Here is a 23,625-nt window from a genome sequence, read left to right as displayed (position 1 = left end):
GCAACCGAACACTAATTAAGACGGGCCGACCTTGTATTTATGGTCTGGTGAACACAGCTCAATGGCCGCTCATTAACTCAAATTTCACATCTCACTGTTTTGTTTTATCTCACTATTCATTTAATAAATTTGTCAACTTCAACTGGAACCCGGTCCCGTGTTACACGCGTGGCACACGCGTGTGCAACGAGTGACCCACGCTTGTGCAACGGGTTGCACACCCGTTGCACACCCAAGTCCAACGGGTGCTCAACCCGTGTGCAACCCGTTGAGCACCTGTGTCACATGCGTGTTACACGCGTTCTCAACGCGTGTTAGGGGGATGAACTTCTAGGCATTTGTGGCAGGTGTAGAAGTCTCGCCGGGTGTGGCTGTCGCAGCAGATGTTGTAGTATCAAGAGATGTAGTAGAGCCAGGTGTAGTAGTCTCGGTGGGTGTGGTTCTCGCAGTAGATGTAGTCTCAATAGATGTTGTAGTTGTGGCAGGTGTAGTCCTCTCGGTGGGTGCGGCTGTCGCGGCAGATGTTGTAGTATCAAGAGATGTAGTAGAGCCAGGTGTAGTAGTCTCGGTGGGTGTGGTTCTCGCAGTAGATGTAGTCTCAAGAGATGTAGTTGAGCCAGGTGCAGTAGCCTCGCCGGGTGTGGCTGTCGCAGCAGATGTTGCAGAACATGTAGGCGCTGAAAAAATAATTCAATAATTAACCTATTCATTAAAAGAGATCAACACAGTTGTTCCATTGATATACTGTTACAAAACGTTCTATAATGCAGCACTAGTGAATGAGCGTACGTTTCAGCAAACATTAATCACCTGTACTGTTTGTCCAGCTACTCACACTACCAGAAACATGACAGGCCAAGCACGGGTCAAGCGGGTGAGTGGTACCTTGCAGAAGACATGTCCCCCCATGTAAACAATATGGTCCCTGCAACAACAACAGCAATATAACCAAGTAGAACATCCAAGAGCACATTCTCATCAGTGGATTTAGAAAGGTCTAGGCGCATATATACTTGCCCACTTCATTTTTCTTTAATGTTTCAATGTTACTCATAATGCCAGATCTGCTGTCAAGTCTCGACGATTGAGTTGTCATTTATTAGGATCAGTGAAAGGTGTTGCCTCTGACTGTTATACGGACGACAAGCACAAAAAAGGTTACATATTCCCCCACTGATGGCCATGTTGCTCATATATTCTCGACAATTTATAGTTGATTCATGACGTTTAAAACCTCAAGTGTCCAACTGAAGTCTGTCCCATTCACTGTGCCTTTGACGCAGGTGCTGTCGTACATGATCATGCCGACACTCTCACTGAAGTTGGGCGGGTTGTTAGAAACGGAAATCCTGAAGGCCCAAATGAAGGCAGAATCCTCTGCATCCTCTTCAATCGCACCCAGAGATGAAATATCGCAGTCGACCTGGCTGATGCTGATAACTGACCCAAGCGACGTTCTTGCCCATACATTTTCACTGGTGGTGTTGTATACCTGTGAAGCATACAGGACACCAGCCATGGGACGGCGACATGTAAACAAACCACACAATCAATTGATGGACCTGAAACCCAGTCACACAACTGCACATTTACTGATTTTGTTGAAACCTGACGGCCCATCTTAGATCTTAAAATGTATTATTCCCTTCATCATTAATTCCATTTAAAAAAGGCGACTATGTTTGTCGTTAAAGTCACTATGCTTGTCGTAAGAGGGGACTAACGGAATCGGGTGGTCAGGCTCCCTTTCTCGGTTGATGCATGTCATCGTATCCTAGTTGCGTAGCTCGTAGCTCATGATGTCAGTCACTGGATTGTCTGGTCTATCCTCGATATTTACAGACCGCCGTAATATAGCTGGTATATTGCTGAGATCGGCGTTTAACAAGAAACAAACAAAAACATTTTAAAAAATCATATTTACCCTTACAGCCTCCACGAGGCATGATGTTTGGTAATCGAGGAATGTCTCTCCATAAACTGAGATTGCTTGACAAGGACCACGTGACGTGTCACAGTGGCCATCATCTTCTATGCTGTCTATTTCTGGAGGAGCCGTGAGATCAACAGAGCAGTCATCACCGCCGTAGTCTTTGGCACAAGCACATTCACCTACAATAAGGGATTGTGTGACACATAAAACATAACTCTGCATTTTACCAGGATGTAACAATACTGATGCAAAAGTAACAAATGTGGTTCATCAGCCTTCATCAGTCTTCTTTGCAAACGCATGTACCTGCAATGACGTTTTAACACTCAGTCTGTTTAACACTAAGTTCGTTCTGTATCTAATTAAACGGATGTGAATTGATTGTTGCTGAACCTTAGTTTTGATCATCATCGGGAACTGTGACATAGATCATAAAAGACAAAGATCAACTATAACTTTTTCCAAAGATGTGTCTGCTCTAGTTGAATTGATTTACATCACTCAAGATCAATGTAAGCTGGTATAAAGTGACCTTTGATCAATGTATTTGACTGACTGTGTGTATTTACAAATCACAGGTCCACCAATCTATAATACTTTTTGACCTTATCAATATTGAAAACGTATCTTCCCCTCATAATCACATCAATCAATTTTATTTTATAGCTACTCGTGAGTCCAAATGTGAGATTAAGGCTTTGTCTGGTGTGTATTCCGACCAAGTACATATAATGAAGTAGACAACACTGCACGTTCATTCACTTACATAGGGCCGTGAAATGGTCAGTACTGACGCGTTTGCTTATCAACTTTACTGTACCTTCAACACACGATCCATGTTCACCACAGTCTCTAAAACACGTGCTTGCCTCAACGATGGCCATGACGGACTGGTTGGACTCCTCACTGCTCTGCTGGAGTTCAGGGTTAATGTTGACTTCATAGAGACACTTGTCTCTCACCGTGTCCACGGCAGATGGAGAAAACGTTGTGTTACCTGTCAGCTAGTATTATAGATTAAAATATTACATTCACGAAATAGACATTTTAAAAAGAAATACTATGAAAAGCAGAACAGCATTTTATGCCATAAACAGTCAGGGAATAATACAAAAGGCAAACGAAACGCATACACTATGACATCATTTTAACGATAATTGTGCATGACAAAACGGAGTGGTGGACTTAAAACACAATAAGCTGGTAATTATAGTTATCATTGAAACCGAAAGTTCCAAAGGGGTTGCAACGGATAAACCATGCATTCACATCATACCAATACCCATAATATTTTGTAAAAGAAGCTATGTCTTAATTAAATCACACTTTGCTTTGGATTGTTGTTTACTTTCCAATCTGAAATAATGAGTTATATTGGTAATATGTTTTCAGCCCTATTTGGCAGTCACTCAAGCACATATAAACCATTATTTACATCCATCAACACTTATCTAAATATCGTTTGGTTAAATTATCAATTTTGCATAACAACCACGTTTCATAAAGGTGAGGTGAAATGTGCGCGCGCGCGCGCGTGTGTGTGTGTGTGTGTGTGTGTGTGTGTGTGTGTGTGGCTGCTTGTACAAGTCCGGACTTATGCCAATTTATAGTGCTAGCACACTGAGATACCATGCCACACTTTAACATGAATACCCTACTCAGACACAGTATACTGACTACGAGCCGAACAGTCCTTGTTTTAGCCCTTTAATGCCGAGCCCCAGACAGGGTAACAACACGTACCACCTTTTAACGTCTTTTAGTATGACGCGGCCGGGGATCGAACCCCGGACCTTTCGCTCTCCGGAGTGACGCTCTATCACTAGACCACGAAGGCGATCTGTTTCATAAAGGTGACCACAACATAAGATCGATGTAAATAAAACATACTCGTATATCCAGTACACAGTTGTCCAAGCTTTCATCTGTGTCAACTCCAGTCACGTTGCTGCAGACTTGCACGGTCCCTGATTCCTGGAATATTCTCTCACAGTAGGCCCTGGCCTCTCCCTCTGTCCATCCGTTTAGCCACTCTCCTTCAGCTTGCTGTGTAGACAAATATTTGTTCACCAAAAACATCTTCAGACGTTCATCAGAATTTACAATTTTCGAATAATGCATTGATGCATTCTGCCTTCCTGACATGTAGTTTATTTTAGCATTGTTGTCAGCTGTTACCTTTATACATGTATATGAGTTCGCAGAATACAGAGACTGTTTGTCTGACATAGGATCAGAATTCTAGCATTACTATTGAAGAGTGAGGGCTTAATGTGACGGCAATAATGATTTTCGTTACTTATTCGATGGTGTATACAACTGACACTGGAGATTTCTTATCTGAACTATTTCCACCTGAAATGAAAGACACAAGGAAGCCAACCTCATACGCATCGAAGATTCAGAGTGACAAAAATATCTAAAAAAGAGGGATGATTTCAACTGTCCAAATAGTCAACTTTCTCGTAATTTTTTAACAATATTCCAGCAAGTGGTAGTCAAATCAGTTGTTTCGACCAGAAGTGGTTAGTTTCCATTGTTAATTAAAGACTAATAATCCTTGAAGAGAGAAAGGTTGAAGTTAATAATGTGCGGGCGGACAGAGTGCATATGAAGGACAACAACTGTAGGTAATTGATAGGTTGACCTAAAACCTTGTATGCTCTGAGGCCAAAGGTAGGTAAAAAATTACAAATCGCCAAACACATATCACATTATATCACATTATTCAGCAGAGCACATGCTTACTTCATATCCGATTATATATCAATACGTGCAGGCATGGCGGCTGGGATACAAATTCACGGCTTTGGTTCCTTTGGTTCCTAGAACTTTTGTGGACATTATGCATGTGATCATTAATTCAAAGTTTCAAAGGCATTGTAGTTGTGTTGGATGGAGGGATAGATACGGACAAAGTGTCACGAGTATTTGTTACCCTTTTGTGTCTGTAGATTTCCTTTCCAGTAGAAGTCACTTTTACAGACCTTCTCTTGCGTCGCTCCTTGATTGTACACTTTGCATTTACGGTAGTGTACCCTTCTGATGGGGAGCAAATCCTATGCGCGTTATTGGCCGTGCAGGTTACTTCGTCCAAAGGTCCATTTTGATCTTGTGTACAAGAACAATATGCGTTTGACCTCGGCCAAGGCCCCAAACTCCTATGCAAATCTGGGTTAAAGAGGTCGTTTGTCTGCCAGTCGACACTGTTAAGAAAGCAATTTTCAAAATAAAAAGAGCCTCAATACCAAACAGAAATATGGCATTAAATTATCTTTAGAATATGTCTATTATGATTATTGGCCATCCTTTTTGCAAGAAGTAAAACTAGATATTCCTAACTATCAACACCTATAGCATCTACACTTTAAAAGTTTGCCGTAAAATATAGGCAACATCCCGTGAAAATGCAACGGTAGGATTCTGTTATGACACTTGTACGCTGGTATGCCGTGAACGTGAATATTTAACGGCGTTTCACTGCATCTAACGGTGTTTACGCGGCGCTACCGTTTGGCCCCGAAGCATTGTTGGATACTACCATCCACGCTGCCGCCATTTTACGTTGACCTAGATTACGCCGAGAAGAATCGTTCCAGAATCTGCTGCCACAAGACTCATCTGTTGGTAATTTGTACACATACGATGTCTAGAGTATGCAAATCAAGGGGTCACAAGTTTATTATTTAGTATGACGTTTATCTTGGTATGACGTATCATAGCAAAGAATGTATTGTATTTTACGGCAGTATGTCAGACATTATCTTTTACACAGAAATGTATTATATTTCCCTGTTGTAAAGACCTTTGTGGAAGAAAATTTCGCACGTACATTGTGTTTCAGGCACACGTATTACGTTATCACTAGCCTAACACAAGCATAAGGCAACCAAGGTCAATACACTATCAGTCACATGTAAATCTTGTGTGCAGGCGAAGCTTTTGTTTGATTTAGTTTATATCAAGAATGTGAATTGTTCCCGGTATTCCATTGTCTGTTGACAGTAAGAAAGATAATTGAAAGCTTATTTCCTTTAGAAGTGATTCATACCCTCAAACAAACTTATAGTTTGGATATGTATAAAACATGATATGTTCATGCCATAACAGTGATGGAACAGTTCCCCTCAAATTGAATGTTTCCTGTTATATTTCTGTGCTACCTGCATACACTTTAAATATTGTTTTAACAGTAAAAATGTTGTTTCTATTGTGTGAGTCAATTCCATAATTGTTGTTTCGGTATATATCTGAAGTAATTGCAGCAGTTTGATACTGTATGGTTCAAGATTGCTGATGAAGTTAAAACATTTGGCTGTCTTTACTGATAATGTTCTGAAAAAAACTAGTTTAGAAATGTTTATTGCCTGTTCAAAATGCAGCAGATATTTTGTTAAACTTGAGGAAACATCAGTTCTGTTTGTGAGCGCAGTATGCTTACTGATATTTTTACTGACGAATTTCTTTTGTTAACTGAATGTCGTGATTTTATTGTTTTAGAGTTCAACATTTTAGTAGAGGATTTCACCGCAAACTGACATCTTACTGGCCTTCATATTGGAAACATTTGAATAGCGTGTAGGAGCAATAAATGAAAGGAACAAGTTTGTACAAAGAAGGTCCTATTTTGTCAAACTCTTCCAGTTATTGCATGCTAGAGACTAGGTCATATCGATTGATTGTGTGTCATGTAGTAAAACGTGATTCGAGATAACTTAAAAATCATATTTCCAGGTTTCTCTTTCACAGAACATATTAGTGTCATCACGTTTATTTCATGTTGAAAGTATTCAAAACTTAAATCTTCTGGGATTTTTAACTTGATGTGTTCTTTCCTGGATTAGTCTCCCTTTGATGGTTTCTTTAAGAATGTTTTACTAATCTTGACATTGTAATTGTAGTTCAAAGATTCAACTAACAAGTCAGTTGTATGTTATTTGTTTGAAAAGAATGCTCGAAGCTGCATCACCATGCAAGATGAATCCTTAGAACATGTGTGGCTGTCGTAACGGCTTGTAAGCAAGACCATATTTGGACAAAGCGATCATAGGATTACAACAGTATCTCTATCACTTAAACTACTGGAGCCTTTCGTCCTCTCCTCGCTTGTGAATAATTTGGCATATTATAGTCCTAAAAATCGCATGGCAGATATCATCACTTACCTCCAGGAGTTGGAGAATGTCGTGAGTAGGTTCTCCCAGACCCTATACCCAGCATTGCAGTCATCGGTAGAAGTGATGTCAGTGGAGTAGCTGCCGTCTCTCATTACAAAGTCGTCGCTGCAGACATCGGACAGTTTACCACAGAGGCCTCTACTGTTCTCGATATCTTGGACCGACGGGTAGATGTACACATCGAGGTAGCTGCGGTACAAGTTGACCCTTACTTTCCCTCCTGTCGGCAGGTATATCTTCAAAAAAGATTTCAGGGAATGTGAAGACCCTACTATGTTAACCCTGTTTGTTTACATTAAGTGCGAAAGAATGGGCTAGGTAGTTGTCTGCTGCAACATGTGTTCTGGTTCATTGATGTTATATGAATTGCTCCTGATTATCATAGTTCTGATCTTCTGTCTTGAATCTAAATTTTACACATGATGCTTCTACATGTTTAGCGGGGGCACGGGTGGCCCAATCATCTGAGGCGCCGTTATTCGCTGTGCAGAGTTGTGTCACTTGGGCACGCCAGAAACCTATGATTGTGGGTTCGAATCCCGGTTTCCCCGATTATGTTTCTAGGTTTGTCAGCATCATACCCGTGCTCGTGGGTTTCACGGAAGTGGTAACGTCTGAGACATGCATCACTTCCAGCTTATCATACCATGTATAAAGCGTATTTTATAATTTTTGAAATTTTTTGACACATTGACCAGGCATGTCAGTGGCCAAGGTCATTCTTAAGGTCATTACCTTTGCTTCTGTTCTTTAGACGACAACTCAAAAAGTGTTTAATGTACATTGTGTGTCAGTTAATATTCCAACATCATAAACTATAAAAGTTTTATGTTCACGATATCACAAGAACTGTTCTGTGTAATATATTTGGTATTTCATCCTTAGGACAGGTTAGTGAAGTTGTAAGGTTCAGAGCGACCTTCGTTTAAAGTCAAGGTCACTTCAGTGGTCATTCTTTGTGAACTGAACCAATCACTTGTGTTTGGAGTGTAAGTGTATACGGTTTAATGCCACTTTTTAACAATCCCACCCACCTCTTCCTCCGTGTTTGGAATTATGTGGACAACATAATTAATAGCCATTATCTCTGTTCACGAATTAAATCAAAAGAATTCAGTAGCCTTTGCTGACTGATGGTTCTACAAAGAGTAACAACCCAAAGCAGCGAAGAGAGAGTATAGTTTTTGAAACGTTTGGCCAACCGAGAAAGCCGCAAAAAAAGCCACATGTTCCTGAGTTTGAAATTTGAAAATAAGTGAATTGATCTGTTCACGCATTGTGCCTAAAACCACCCATTGTGTTTGCACGCACTTTGGGCATACCACTTGTTGGTGCAGCCTAGCGCTATAAACGTGTTGTTATCAGTAAGATTTATTATTTTATTAATATAAAATTTACCTCATAGCTGCTTCCCCTTTTCTTAACCTGCAGCACGTCTTCACCATCATCACACAGTGTGTGTTCTAGTTTCCAAATGTTGGTCAGATCCCCGCACCTGTTGAACTCAAACACTGTCCTGCCTGCCCGCACAGCCAACCCACAGTTACACCAAGCTCGCGATCCACATTTGGTCGTCCTGAGTTGAACCTGGAAATCATTTCATGGACGGTTCTGTTTATTTGCCTTTGGTATAATTTACAGCTAAAATGCCTTTGGCATAATTTACAGCTACATGATATGGTAAAATAAAGTGCGATGGAATCTCGAACTCAGACATAAAACCCATAAAGAAAGCGAGTATTTCTTTTGATTGATGTCTTACCTCAATGGGAAGCGTGTCGTGTTTGTACATTGTAAAGGTTCCATCATATTGGTGTTCGTATCGTCTAGAAAAATATATTTACTGATAAAAAAAAGTAAATTTCAAGCATTTTGACCATAAATTCTTTTACTCTCGGGCCCGTTTTAATATCAGATGGTCGGCACATGAATATTATTTATAAATGCTAATATAGAGTATTCCTCTTTTAACCGAAAACAGTCCTCAGCTAAAATGCTATGTTGTTATGATCAAATATTTATAAACGTTTATGAATGCACAACTGTACAAGAAAATACAAAAATATTATTACAACACACTCTATTTACACAAAATATATAAACCACCTCCACTACTAAAACAATGTAAATGTATTTACCTGCCATCAAATGTTTTCATGTGAGGATCATTTGTAGCATAGCAAAACTTGTTCTGTATTTTGGAAGTGTCCTTTATGATTTGGACCTGTAACCGTGACCATGTGTAACATTAATCATATAGGAAACTTACCATTTCTCGTAACAGTAAAACAGATTGAACAAATATAGTTTGATTGGCTTTGTCTGTAGTATCTGTATTACATTCAATCTTCTGGGGCCAATTAACGAGTATATCTTACACGATGTGATGAAGACATTGGTGAAAACTTTAACCTACAGTACAGGTGGATACTGATTATTATTTTTTAAACCCTAAAAGAATTGCTATTCCCAGGCAACACTTTCTAAATACTTATATGGAGATAACTATGAAGTATGTTTATGATTTGACGGGTTTGTATCATGTATGAACAGTCACTGACTACCACAACAATGACAAATAAACAGCACAGTTTACACGTTCAAGTTGTTGATGGCGATTTACGTGCGCGTTATGTTCAGGAATGTGTGGCAAATACATGTATGACACTGCTGTGTAATAGATTATACTTGATACTCGCAAAAAGTAATTTCGACAACAAGTGATATGTGAGTGGTTGTTATGTTTCTAAGTCGTTGATATGATTTCATGTGATATGAAGTTGTTTGATCGAGGTTGCAACATTCAAGGCCTCAGTAAAGCTTTCAAAGTAATTTATGGTAGACATGTGGAGTACTTTTCCAAAAGTGACGCATCAGTGACAAAATGATGTCCGATGCAATGCCCTATTTTGGCCATATGTTCTCGTGTTTTGTCAGGTGAACGTTTTGCCTTTGTCTGTGTTTTTGATGGGTGCCACCTGGTATCATTACTATTTGATAGTGATTGATAAACACATACTCATGATAGTGTCCGAATCGTAAAAATGCAGTGATTTCTAGTGGATATGGAAAGGGTTCTGTCTCTATATGTACACTTCAAGATGGGATTACAAAGGGAATATTGGTCATGAAGAAAATGAGCCTCTTGATGGTAGTTCTTTTAGCATGGGCTGGAACGTGCCAGGTTGAGTTTATAAGTAGTCACGAAATTAATGTATATTTACCGTTATTTGTCCGGGACTGTAGTTTGACCACAATGTATGAGGCAGATGATCACCTGTCGTCATGATCAACTTTTGGGTGTTGGTTGCAGAACCATAGGCGCCTGTAATACCGCCAACGACTGTAAAGGTGTAAGCGACTTCCAATGGAGAAGACAGCATTTCAACTCCACACAGAGATGGTGTAAGTATGTTGTTCCCACATTGGCCTGGGCTCTGGTTGTTTGCTAAAGCAGAAATATCGAATGATCGTAAAGCATTCTTACATAGGTATATTAATAGGATATGTTTGCATATGTTTAGGTACCATCGTTATCGCAAATTATTTTAATAATTAGCTGTGATCTGCAAATGGTAACAACATTAGTTGGAATAGATAGAACGTATGAAATAATTAGAACGTTATATATGTTATATATGTTATATATATTTCATATCGAGCGTATTTCAAAACTGCAGAAATGATAAATTAAATATTGATTACCAAAGGGTTTTTGGTGGGTTTAAGGGTAGTAATTCATTCATTAATTCACGCACATTTTGCAAAGAGCATGTGACGTTTAGCATAAGAAAATATTGTTTTGATTCATCGGAGGTGTTTTATGCATACTAAATAGTCTTTGTGTACAATTGCAGTGTTACAGTCTCCCCAAATGACTCAATCAATTTCTTCATGCCGCGACATATACTAAACAATGCATAATTCACCAGGGTTATTTTTACCGTTAGAATGTTCCATGAATGACACATACATGTAGCTGCACATAAGGGCAATATTAAGACATCCTCGTAACATTTGATCAAAATAAACATTCGAAAAAAGATGTCAAATATTTACTGTGACGTGCTGCGATGATTATTTCACAACGATCACGAAAAGTCTCGCAGCCAAACGGGGCAGTGAGCTTCAGCAAAATGTTCGCCCTTTCCCCTTCCTTCAATACTAATGTGGTGTGTGACAGCTGTTGGCAATCAGAAGTCAGTATTAATTAGCAACATGATGAAGAGTGTTGACTATCATAAACATCAAATTTACATCTGAAACATGTCATGTTTGCACTTTACTGAAGTAAAGTGACCATAACGCGATCTGAAAATAGGATTGAACCAGGTAGAACAAATGTATGTTGATTTACGCCACACTCAGCAATATTCCAGCTATGTGACATCATGAGCATCGATTTACGCAATTTGTATACGATGACATGCTTCCACCAACGATCCCGTTATTCCCTCTTACGACAAGCATGGGTTGCTGAAGACCGTTTCTCTTCACAGATGTTCACGGGTCAGAACAAATGTAGGTACCAGTATTTCTGTGAAGAAGCTATTGAGGGTGGCCCACTAGATTCTAAGAAAGGGAAAAACCACAACGATAATGACTTGTAATCAGCATGAAACATCAAATATAAGGGTTTTTCAGCTGACATATAATTACATGTACAGCCTATCACACTGCACAATGTTACATATTATTTGACTGTCTTGTCGACGAAATGTGAGCAGAATTTTGCGAGCCTATTTCACAAATACCTCTTCTGGTGTAACCCTCTGCTGGTGTAACCATGCTTGCCGTAAAAGGCGACTATGCTTGTCGCAAACGGGATGGGCGTGGTCAGGCTCGCTGACTAGTTTGATGCATGTCATTGCATCCCATTTGCGTGGATCGATGCTCATGATGTCAATCACTGGATTGTCTGGTGCAGACTCAACTATTTACAGACCGCAGTCATATAGCTGGAATAATGCTGAGTACGGCGTTAAATTCCCAATCAGATTGTTTGGTGGCAACTAAGTCGGTGCACGTAACGTAGATGACGGCGAAGCCAATTCGAGAAGTGCGGCCTTAAACATCAAACAAACAAACAAACGACGCACTACGACTACGACAGAAAACAGATCGACAAAGATCGTAAATTATTCACTGGTGCGCGTGTTACATCTTGCAATATACGCATGCTAATCACATTATCAAGTCTAGGTATCTGAGACATACGTCCCTGTCTTGTCGAGTCGGTTGGGGATCTGTACAGCCTACCTTTATGCCAATGAACTTGCGATCAGACTGGACGGGAACGCTCGCTGGTGTATTGATGCCACGAGTCACTCTAATGGAACAGCTTATCTTTCAAATGAAATGATAAATGTTTTCCACTAAATACATTTACTATCTTACTTTCAGACGTCCTAGCAGGTACACCATAATATGTGTTACTAATAATATCACAATGATTTCTTCGAATAAAAAAGCCTCCAATTTCTTTTCGCACTTCTGTGTTGTTTGTGCACAACATCATTGTTCAAATTGTGCACTATTATTCTGTGCCGTAACAATGACCTTAGATCAATCAGACTCAACTGATGCTCAAATGGATACTGAACTTATTGCTGGACAAAATGAATGCCAACAATGACAAAAACTGCATTATTTAATGCGATGTCAAAAATATGTTGCTGAAGACTTATTCTTAAAAGGTTAAAATGCATCTCAAAAACATTAGTAAGAAATTAAACTTTTGAAATGATGATTACTGCCGTGAAAGATGCAATGATGTGAGTGCTCTGTACACAGACATAGTGACAGGAAGTCTCGGCTTAGAAGGGAACCGATAGAGAAAGGATGTTTCCCATTTATCATCGTGATGGCTTCCACGCTATCGTTGCTATTCAGTTAATCAGCAGAGAGAAATCACCTGCATCAGGAAAAACTAAACAGGGTGGTTCAGAAAATCAATAAAGAGATTCTCAATCGGTCATGTGGGCGCCGGTAATATTCAAATCACGACACTCATGAGTTAATGGTCAGATTTTAACGAATCAAGTTGATGTACTGTGACATGTAACAAAGAAAGGTCAAAACTCGGTCACCTTAAGAAGATACTTGTAACCCAAGCGGAATAGAGCGGGGTTTTACTGTGACTGAAGCAATCGACACCACTTCGTTTTCCCACTCTGTGACGAGTCTAACCTGTTTTGTTTAGAAGTTGTATTTTAAGGATGGACTGAAGAGTTAGTAAAGTCTTTGAGTACAAACCATGCGTTGCGTCTATCAATGGGAATGTCGCCGGATATATTTGAGGTTAGTTTCCAAGAGTTATCTCTATTTGATTTTACGTACGCTTCATTTCTCACTCTCACTCCTTGTTGTCAGGATGGAAGAGTTTCTAGAAAACTGAATGTAACCAAACACACAAACCAGGTATTTGTGAAAAGGGTAAGCGTGAATACTGATAAACTTACAACGATTGTTAAATTTGATTAACGTCTGCTGCGTGCAAGTGAGATTCTGCTGCTTGCACTTCCACACTTGGGTGATGGGGTTGTAAAAGAAGTTAAAATGCTAGCTTGCATTATGTGATTAAAATGTCTGTAACTGACTAACATACCTCAAATCCAACGGTAGTAATTCCTCCCGTTCTCAGTACATCCTCTGTCAAGACCTGTTTCTGTTTAACATTTCCGCCGTCCCATTTCTCAGGATCTTTAGCAATGATCAACTTGCCGTCAACGTACCAGTAGGTTCTGTAGTAGACGTCGTCGGGATGTTTCTTGAACTCGCAGTTGAACTCCAACTCCGTTGTAAATTCATTCTTTCGGACAAGTTTGGTAATAACAGTTGGTTTCTCGTTAAAATCTGGGGCTACAAATACAAGCATTCTTTTTTCACAAGTTCTCCCATATCCTGTTTCAATGATGATAAGAAATATAACTGTCAGTGCTTTATCAGTTGTGGTAGTAAAGGATCAATCGATTAATGTGTAATAATAATATAGTTCAAAATCTAGCTGTTTATGCCATATTCACAATCAAATAAACGCATCATCAAATGGATCAACATGCTTCAAAGAAATCCTCATTTTACTGTAACACGCATAAGTATATCATTAATGAAACAACTCATATTTAGAAAATTATAGTCTCAAACACGAGAAAAGGTGTAAATACAATGGTGATATGTACTTCCGACAAATAAACTGGCGCTAGTGAAGTGATAGCGAAGGTGTAATGACGATACATGTCTGTAAGAATAATTTCGGGCGTGGAGACCCATATCTGGTGTGTCCAACACGTTGGGACATACATGCATAACACCTGTTGATTAATTTGGATATTGTAGCCCTCAGTAATGACCGACATCCCACCTGACGCTGGGCGTAAACTCTCCTCCGAAGAACATCCCACAGATGCTCTGTTGGGGACATTCAGGGGATTTAGCGGTCTTGTCCAATGTTCGTCGGAGATAATCGATGACGACCTGGGCATGACGATTTCTGGCATTGTCATCTTCCAGTTAAAAATTCGAGCAAATGAAACAACGACAGGACGCAAACGTTTGTCAACACGTCGCTGGCCAGTGAAATGTCAGTTCACAGTAACCAAATCAGTTCGCCTGTCATGCGTGAAACCGTCCCACACCATGACATCATTGCCCCCCTAGCGATCATGGTCAAAAAATGCTTTCATGGAATACCGCTCGGCTCTACGTCGCAAACGTTATCTGCCATCTGTGAAAACATTGTTTTGTCTATAAACATGCTGTAAAATCATTGTCGCACAGTCTGTACTTGGTGTTGCCTAGCCCTCCCCAATACATGCCGCCTGTGGTAGACTGTCAGGGTCACACCCTTAACAGGACGCCTTGCGTTCAGGCGGCTTGTATAGAGCCGGTTTGTAATGGTTGATGTTGACCGCCTCCGTGTTCTAGTGGTAGAGTGGTCGAGTGTCCGCCGGAGAACGAAAGTCCGGGGGTCGATACCCGGCCGCGTCATGCTAAAAGAGGTCAGATGGTACTTGCTGTTACTCTGTCTGGCGCTCGGCATTAAGGGGCTAAAGCGTGTACTGGTTGGCTGTGAGTCAGTATACTGTGTCTGAGTGGGGTATTCATGTTAAACTGCGGCATGGTATCTCTGTGTACTAGCACTATAAATCGGCAGTTCGGACTAGAACAGGCAGACACACACACACAAACACACACAAACACACACACAAACACACAAACACACACACACACACACGTGCATGTACGTCACTATTTAAGCGCAATAATTTCGGAAGCGACGTTAAACCCCATTTCACCCCACCTTTTAGCGCAAATACATTTGCTCCTGTGTGCACGTGCCTCGTGTACTGTTCATGCATGTTTTCATTGTGACTAGATGCTGCGTTCAGATGCAACGCCATGGTAAATGTACACCTCAACTATAGCTTCATTCTAATCATAAATTACTGTATTTTTCTGTAGTATATATTTGTTGGTTGACATCCAAATGAACATCAGTTGTTTATAATACTATGTAAGATAGCTCAGCGATAAATCGCAAAGAACAATGAAGAATGAAGTGTATTTGTATTTCACGATAAAACATTGTTCTGTCATGACGTCATATCTGGAGATTCGAACATACTCTCGCAACTTGATGACGTGGCAAATAAGACGACGTTACTTTTGAGACGGGGTGTCTGGTGAGTTGTTTCCCATAGATGTAGCAGATAAACGCGGAGGACCGAACGATCGCACCCAAATGCGGGACATATATGACAGTCGTAATTGGGAGAAAAGGTACAGGTAACCGACGTGAGGGAGACTTTGAGGAAAATGAGGAGACCTGTGCATAACATGGACGTGTCCGACATTGCAGAGGTCGGATTTGATTGATGGAGTCATCATTATCAAAATAATCTTTAAAAAAATTGAAGCTTGTACATTTTATCATCATCCTTAAAGAGGCTGTTCATAATGTTGATATCTCATCTAAGAAATAAACGACTCGTGGTAGTTGTTTATCGTACAATAAAACACTTCAGGGAGAATAAACCACTCTGGTATGCAGTGTTTTACTGTACGATAAACAACACCTACTCGTTGGTTATTTCTTAACAGACATTATTTTTGACGCTACCGACAAACGAAATATAGATTTCATGGTTAACAGTTACTGATATATTGTACAGAGAATGGTATATCTTTTATTGAAGATGAATTTAATGTTTTGCTTGTATTTGAGCGTTATTCAGCCCTAATAAATATGCATCTTAAACAGTATACCAAGTTTCAAACTGTAACATCTTTTACTGAAATTATTTCATCAGAAAACTTTGATGTTGTATATAACACATGTTTATATCTATATAAAATCCAACGGCTAAGAGAAACTTAAATCGACTACTTCCTTGGCATGCGTAGTTCATGCAATCAATCATTGTCTGTATTATGGGCCTATGGCCTTCTTACTGAATAAACTGTCTGTCTGTCTGGCTACTGCTAAAACATCAGCGCCAATAAGAGCAGGTAGGGTCCCTGGATTGCGCATGTTTTGCCTTTATAATCTAGCCATTTAAAAAGCAGCATCTGACATCTAGCGATGTAATGTTATATCTACAAGGCTTGCAAGGCAGCTCTATGATGCATTTCTAAAAATGTGACATGTAGGATATAATGTATCATAGTTTCATTTAAGATATAATTTCGAATAGATTTTACTTCCTTCGATGTCCCCAAACCTATGTTTGGTAGTGTATTATATGGGAAAATTGTAAATATCCATTACATATAACACATTTGGACGAATATATTATGCAGCACTTTTCGAGCAATATCCCAGAGGCTGAGACCAGAAATGGGCCTCACACATTTTACTTGTGTGGGAAATGGAACCCTGCCCTTCGGCGTAACTACATGGCTACACCCCCTCTCATGAATATATATAGTAGAGCTAATCATGATGTTACTAGGAACAACGTTAACAGCGCTCAGGTAAAAGCATGTAAGTTGGAATGCATGCTAAGGAATGCTATGCGAGCGTGCGCATGTACGTTCATTCATGCATTCATAAACACCAATTCATATACAAACACCGTTGTGTCGAAGTTGCAGATACTTCGAGATATCCGAAGTTCGACACACTCGAAAAAAATGAATAAAAAGTGAATACGCAGGGACCAAAATTTGACTTCGAGGTAACCGAAATTTCGATACATCAACTCTTCACTCTTCAACTCTGGTATTGTTTGTCATGAAAACATATTGCGTTTTCTAAATTGTCGATGTTCTTGACATATAAACCTATAGACAAATGTAACATATCTAAACCAAGTTCAAGCAAGTCATTTGTAATGCCTCAGTATGAATACTCACGTGCAGCTGGCGCCGGCGCTTTTAAAAACGAAACGAATTATATTAATGGAATATACTGTAGGCCCTGTTTTCTGTTTTGATAATTGTCTTTAAAGACCATGGTGGGCAATGACGCCTTTCTGAATGCGTTACCGTGAAGTAATAATTGCAGTGTGTTACATTTAGTATGAAACAAATAACTCACCAAAGCAATATCCACTATAGTGAAGAGTTGATGTTATAAGCTCATAAACCTCCTGACCATTACACACGTGTGTTCGAATTTGGAAGGGTCTGTAGCAAACGTCCCTCGGCGTTTGAATGCACAGAGTAGATGTGGTGCCGTCCTTTTCTAAAACAGTGATAAATTCAGCTATGAAATGAGGCCGCTCATATCTGACTTAACACATCCACAAACACTGACATGTTAGCTTGTTAATTCATATATCAATGGATTTTGACCTCATATATATAATGATGTATTTGTAGTCCCTTATAACACACAGGGCAGTACCAATATACAGAACCGGATTGTATCAAACATTAATGTAGGTTTTGGGGTACAATTACACCATACAAGCCTATTACATATTGTTTGTGTGTTAAATTACAGTGATTGACATCATGAGCTTCGCAATTTGATCGATGAAATGCATTAACCAAGTCAGCAAGTCTGACCACCCGATCCCGTTAGCCGCCTTTTACGACAAGCATAGTTGCCTTTAAAGACAAGCATGGGTTGCTGAAGACCTATTCTACAACGGATTTTCACGGGTCGCCCGAGCCATGTAATACGGACTAATACGTTGATAAAATGCAGGGGTTCTGCATTGAACCTCCAAAACGGATAAAGGATAGCAAGACTTCAAGTGTTCCATTTGGCAGTATCACGGATACTGTACATGTGTTCATGACATGTCCAAATTTGAAACATTAGTGACCACATTGATTGATGTTCGATACAATTCCATATTTTGACGTATATATTCCCATGTTGTTGTCTTTTCAGGTGATCAGTTGACAAGTGTGTGCATGTGTTACTAACGGGTGCCATCGGTGGGGCAGAATACGCTCACCTTTTCGCTAAGACCCGTTGTGTTCATTATTTAGTATTGACACACAAACACATATTAAGGATACAATAGGAATCGTATTTTTTATCAATATCGAAGAGTTTTGACACTTTTGTTGGAAAATTTATAATTTTAGGTTACAAAAAAACATTAAATGTGACAGATTACACTACAACTGCAACATTATCTAGTATATTTGAATATATATTTTAACTGAATTTTTTTTTGTAATGGGTTATTGTACTAAAACAGGATATACTAGTGCTATTTCAAGATGATTAAATGGACAAATATATTTATGACTCAATAAATACATTTGCTAAATTAATAATGACTATTTAAAGATTATAGTTGAGAATCCAATCACGGAGAAGCCTATGATAGCTCCCATAAACATTGAAGGATATAAATTTAGATAACCAGATACATATTACATGAAAAGATGTTTTTCTGATTTTTCTCAAAACCTGAAATCAAGGAAACTAAATTCCTTTCAATCAGGAACCATTTGTTATTCTTTTCGTCAGATATCATTGTTATGGTGGTCGCCAAACAAATACGGTTCTACCGGATTCTTAACCAAAATAATCACTTTTATATCAAAACTTACTTGTTCTATATATTGGATAAACTGTTCCACAACGTTGGATCCCTGGAGCTTCTCCGGCCAGTTCAGCACCATTTCGCGGTTTATACCACCCTTTTTTCAAGAATCTGTCGCTGATAATATTCTCGCCACTGGAACGTTGGTATTGTATGTCTCTCTTGTCAATATCTGGGATTTCAATTGCATCTGCACATGGATCTGAAATTGAAGTAATGCTTAATATGCATGTCATTAACCGTCTGTTTAAAAAAAATGAAACGTGAACAAACTTTAGTGATAGCGAAGAGTTTGTGTGAAGCGACATGGGTTGTCAGTCATGTTTGTGAGTTGTTAATTTGAAGTAAGAAAACACCTTAATAGCCCTCAAAGAAAGAATATGAACATATATTTGTTTACAACGGGGGGCGTTGAGAAAACCTAGTGGTTAACGCGTTCGCTCGTCACACCGAAGGCCCGGGTTCCATTCCCCACATGGGTACAATGTGTGAAGCCCATTTCTGGTGTCCCCCCGCCGTGATATTGTTGGAATATTGCTAAAAGCGGCGTAAAACCCTACTCATGCACTAAGTGTTTACATCATTTGTTATATTGTGGGATATCCTTCAGCAGATATCGCTCATAAATATGGAAAGGGCTTTGTAATACATATTTAAAACCTCATTTTGACAAAACGGATGAAAGGTTTTTTCCAAATTTCTACACTCATTATTTATACTATCATAAACGTATACTAAATTGCAACATTGGCTCTATATGTCAACGTCACAGTCCTTGCGATTGCAGTTGTGATAATCAATGAAGAATGCATATTATCTCAGATCATGGGGCTATGCCAGTAAATATTACTTATGGATTTAATCCAAAATCTGGAAATGATTTCTGATAATCACAAGTTTTTACGTCTTACCTTGAGAGTTGCAAATACGGACCACGTGCAGCACACAGAACAGGACAAGAAATAACATGATGGCTTCTCGGACACTGAAAGTAAAATATGTATTATTGGGTGCAACAACCAGGGCAGGAGGAGATCACACTTTGTTGGCATATTACATTTCGTTTTGAACTGTTTGACTGAATTTTTAAACCTGATAAGTAACAGTAGAGCGAAAATATTTTATGGATGACAACTTCTTTTTTCAGTTGCGATGCGGCGTTCCTGTATAGATCCATATACTGTATCTAGCAAAAGTGAAGTTACATCATCATCATCATCATTTGGAGTTTTACGTCCACTTCTGGGATGCCACGTAAGACCGCAAAGTACATAGTTATATACATCTAATAATGATTAGCAAAAGCAACGGAGAGTATACATCAAAGGGATTAAAGGTTCCGGAAAAAAGTTATATTTCCTCATGTCTGTGTCCAGTGTGTTATGTTTGTGAAATAAATATTATGATTTCCTCAGAGTGAGTGAGTACGGTTTCACGCCGCTTTTAGCAATATTTCGGCAATATAACGGCGGGGGACACCAGAAATGGGCTTCACACATTGTACCCATGTCGGGAATCGAACCCAGGTCTTCGGCGTGACGAGCGGACCCTTTAACCACTAGGCTACCCGACCGCCCGATTTCCTCAAAAATAAAGTCATTGTAGCATATTGTGTCTTTAGTTTCTTCGAATTAGGTATCCCCATGGGCACCAATTGTGTGCTCCCCATCTTGCGGATCCGCTTCTTTATGCTTATGAATCGGAATTTCTGTTCGTATTGGCAAAGTCAAAACAAGGTAATCTGGCCAAGATGTTTCACTTAAGATTCAGGTATATGGATGATCTGATATCGTTCAATAACAATCAAATAACCAATTCCCTTCCACTGATTTACCCACCTGAACTAGAAATAAGGGAGACCAGTGTGATCGCCTCATCTGTTTCATATTCTATGTATAAAGATTCAGAGTGACAAAACACTCTCCACAGGACTGTATGAAAAGAGGGATGACTTCAACTTTCCAATAGTCAACTTTCCCTTCATGTCAAGCAATATTCCAGTAGTTCCAGCCTTGGGTGTTTACATATCACAACTTTTGATAAACAATCGAGCATGCTCTTTCTACCAAGATTTCAAATAGGCGTGATACGACTCTTGCTCAGAAGTTGTTTTATCAAGAGTACAACATTCAAGGCCACAGTAAAGCTGTCTAAAAGTTCTGTTGTAGACATGTGCAGGACATTTCTAAATTTGACGCATCAGTGATAAAAATGATGTCTGATGCAATTCCCTATTTTGACTTGTAACGTATCTTCCCGGGTCTTTCATCTTAATATTTGACATGCCTTTGCAAGTGTTTATTACTGGTGCCACCGGTGGGGCAGGATGCGATCACCTTTTCGCGAAAAACTGGTATCATTACTATTTGATAGTGATTCAAGAGCACATGCTCATGATATAGTCGGAATCGTACAATCGTCTCTTAATGCAGAGATTTCAATTGGATATGGAGAGTGTTTTGTCTCTATATAGTCAAGTACCGAATCAGTCATCCCGCATGCACATTTTCACGGCTGCGCGCGGCACTCTTCGGTCGTGACGTCATACCAGCGAGTCGTCCGTATGAATGTTCTCATTGTGCGTGCGCGATCACTCGGGAAGTTACAACATTCGGGTGCAGTTCAAATTCAGTTAACAATCCTGGAGTGCACTTCCACGAATTTCCACGACGATCAGACTTAGCAAAGAGAAAGGCATGGACAGCCTCCCGTCAGGTGAGGGTCTACCTCACACGTACTAAATGCAATACATCAATGCAACTTTAAAACAGAAAGTCCTATCCCTTAAGCTACCTTAATTACACGTCCGTCTGGTTTAATTACATCTCTTCCGGTTGCGAAAACAGCTGTCCAATGCTTTAAAACTTTGAAACAGCAAGGCTATGCCAGCAGCTACCATAATATCACAGTGAAACGCGACACAATCCTTTACATATTCGTAAGATATCACAATTGTACGATTCCTACTATATCATGACCATGTGCCTATGAATCGCTATAAAATAGGAATGATACCAGGTGTTCGCGAAAAGATAAGATGAGATGATGTGGCATTCGTCACAAACACATGCAAAGACAAGTCAATTGTTCACCTGAAAAAAACACTAGGGAACATATTGAACAAGTCAAAATAAGGAAAAGCATCGGACATCTTTTCTGTAACTGTCACAGTTTGAAATGTCCTCTGCATGTCTACCACTAAACATAGTATGAAGCCGAAAACATTAATTGCAAACTTAGATGGTGTTTACAGATATGGTGTTATATTTTTCTAATACTTCTTGAATGAAAGTATTTCAGAAAAATGCTTGCTTAACATTCCTAGATCAGTTTTGTTGGAACTTCTACAAATTGTATCGATTAATCAGGTACTTTAAACAACATGATAGTTGCAACATCAACAACGTCTCATAACACAGAGTATCAATCTTAACCCAGTGTTTCAGCTAGGGATGGACAAGCAGACGAATTGGGCAAAAGAACTGGAATCTGTACATGGAATATTGACGGCTTGAGAATAAAAGCTGAATGTTCTGATCTAAAACTTCTGTTTGTATCTTAGAAACCATGAGTGATGATGTTATATATATAATGATGATGTTATAAACTGACGTCCAAAAGAAACTCTACCAACCGAAAATATAAATTTCAGACAAAGTATAAGGGTTTTTTTCGATGAAGACTATCTTAAACACCTAACCTAAATACAACAATAGTGTATGCAGAAAATGTTAATCGTCTGTAACATGTTTGCGAGAAAACACGCGAAAATGTGAAAAACACGTGCACCACGGACAACTGCAAATGCACGTGCGGTTAAGGGTTTTAAACGATTGCAACGGCAAGTCAGACATCCACAGTGATAAAAAAAACACAAAAGAAATGCCACTCACATTCGAACAACGTGAACGAGCCTTGGGTATTGTACAGATGGGAACCACCCACGCCCATATTGCACGAAACTTCGGCTGCTCCTGTGTTGCCGTAACCAACTTGATGCAACTTTACAGACAGACAGGGCGGACGGTTGACAGGCCAAGAACAGGCAGACCCAGGGTGACAACGCCCCATGATGACTGGTACTTGCATACCTTGCACCTCCGAAATCGCTTCCTGACAGTGACGTCATCGGCGACAAATGCCTTAGGTCACAGGGTTAGTCGACAGACAGTGGCCAGGAGACTCAGGGCTCATGGAATCAGGGATTTTAGACTATGCAGAGGACAGCTATTGACAGAGCAACATCGTCGTCTGCGATTGAGATGGGCCCGGACTGTATGACGTTGGCAACGACGTGACTGGCAGAGGGTCGTCTTCACTGACGAAAGTCGATTCCCTATGTTTAGGGCTGATGGAAGACAACGTGTTTAAGGGCTGAACGAACAGCGGCGTGTTGCGAGCTGGAGGTCGTACCATATGGTGGAGGGAGTGTCTTGGTGTGGGGAGGGATCTGTGGACAGGAGAGGACACCGCTGGTCATCGTTGAAACTTGACAGCTCAGCGT

At 39.7% G+C, this 23,625-nt stretch overlaps 1 protein-coding gene across 1 annotated transcript in view; it reads right to left on the bottom strand.

The window, feature by feature from the left end:
- LOC139472167 (uncharacterized) overlaps positions 1 to 23,250 on the bottom strand; it is an 82,465-nt gene extending 59,215 nt beyond the window's left edge. The window contains 19 exon segments of the mRNA XM_071254544.1: positions 811 to 925; positions 1,235 to 1,492; positions 1,925 to 2,112; positions 2,754 to 2,937; positions 3,824 to 3,979; positions 4,872 to 5,139; positions 7,099 to 7,346; positions 8,509 to 8,697; positions 8,873 to 8,936; positions 9,249 to 9,334; positions 10,335 to 10,558; positions 11,170 to 11,293; positions 12,370 to 12,456; positions 13,718 to 13,971; positions 17,467 to 17,484; positions 17,651 to 17,797; positions 19,129 to 19,340; positions 20,026 to 20,106; positions 23,213 to 23,250. Of these exon segments, the coding sequence (XP_071110645.1) occupies positions 811 to 925; positions 1,235 to 1,492; positions 1,925 to 2,112; positions 2,754 to 2,937; positions 3,824 to 3,979; positions 4,872 to 5,139; positions 7,099 to 7,346; positions 8,509 to 8,697; positions 8,873 to 8,936; positions 9,249 to 9,334; positions 10,335 to 10,558; positions 11,170 to 11,293; positions 12,370 to 12,456; positions 13,718 to 13,971; positions 17,467 to 17,484; positions 17,651 to 17,797; positions 19,129 to 19,340; positions 20,026 to 20,106; positions 23,213 to 23,250 (2,941 nt within the window).
- Between the last annotated feature and the right edge of the window lie 375 nt (positions 23,251 to 23,625).

The sequence above is a fragment of the Haliotis cracherodii genome, unplaced genomic scaffold (assembly GCF_022045235.1).
Source record: "Haliotis cracherodii isolate W230 unplaced genomic scaffold, xgHalCrac1.p SCAF_24, whole genome shotgun sequence".
NCBI lineage: Eukaryota > Metazoa > Mollusca > Gastropoda > Lepetellida > Haliotidae > Haliotis > Haliotis cracherodii.
Note: the sequence above shows the minus strand (reverse complement) of the source record. Positions and strands in the feature narration are given on the sequence as shown.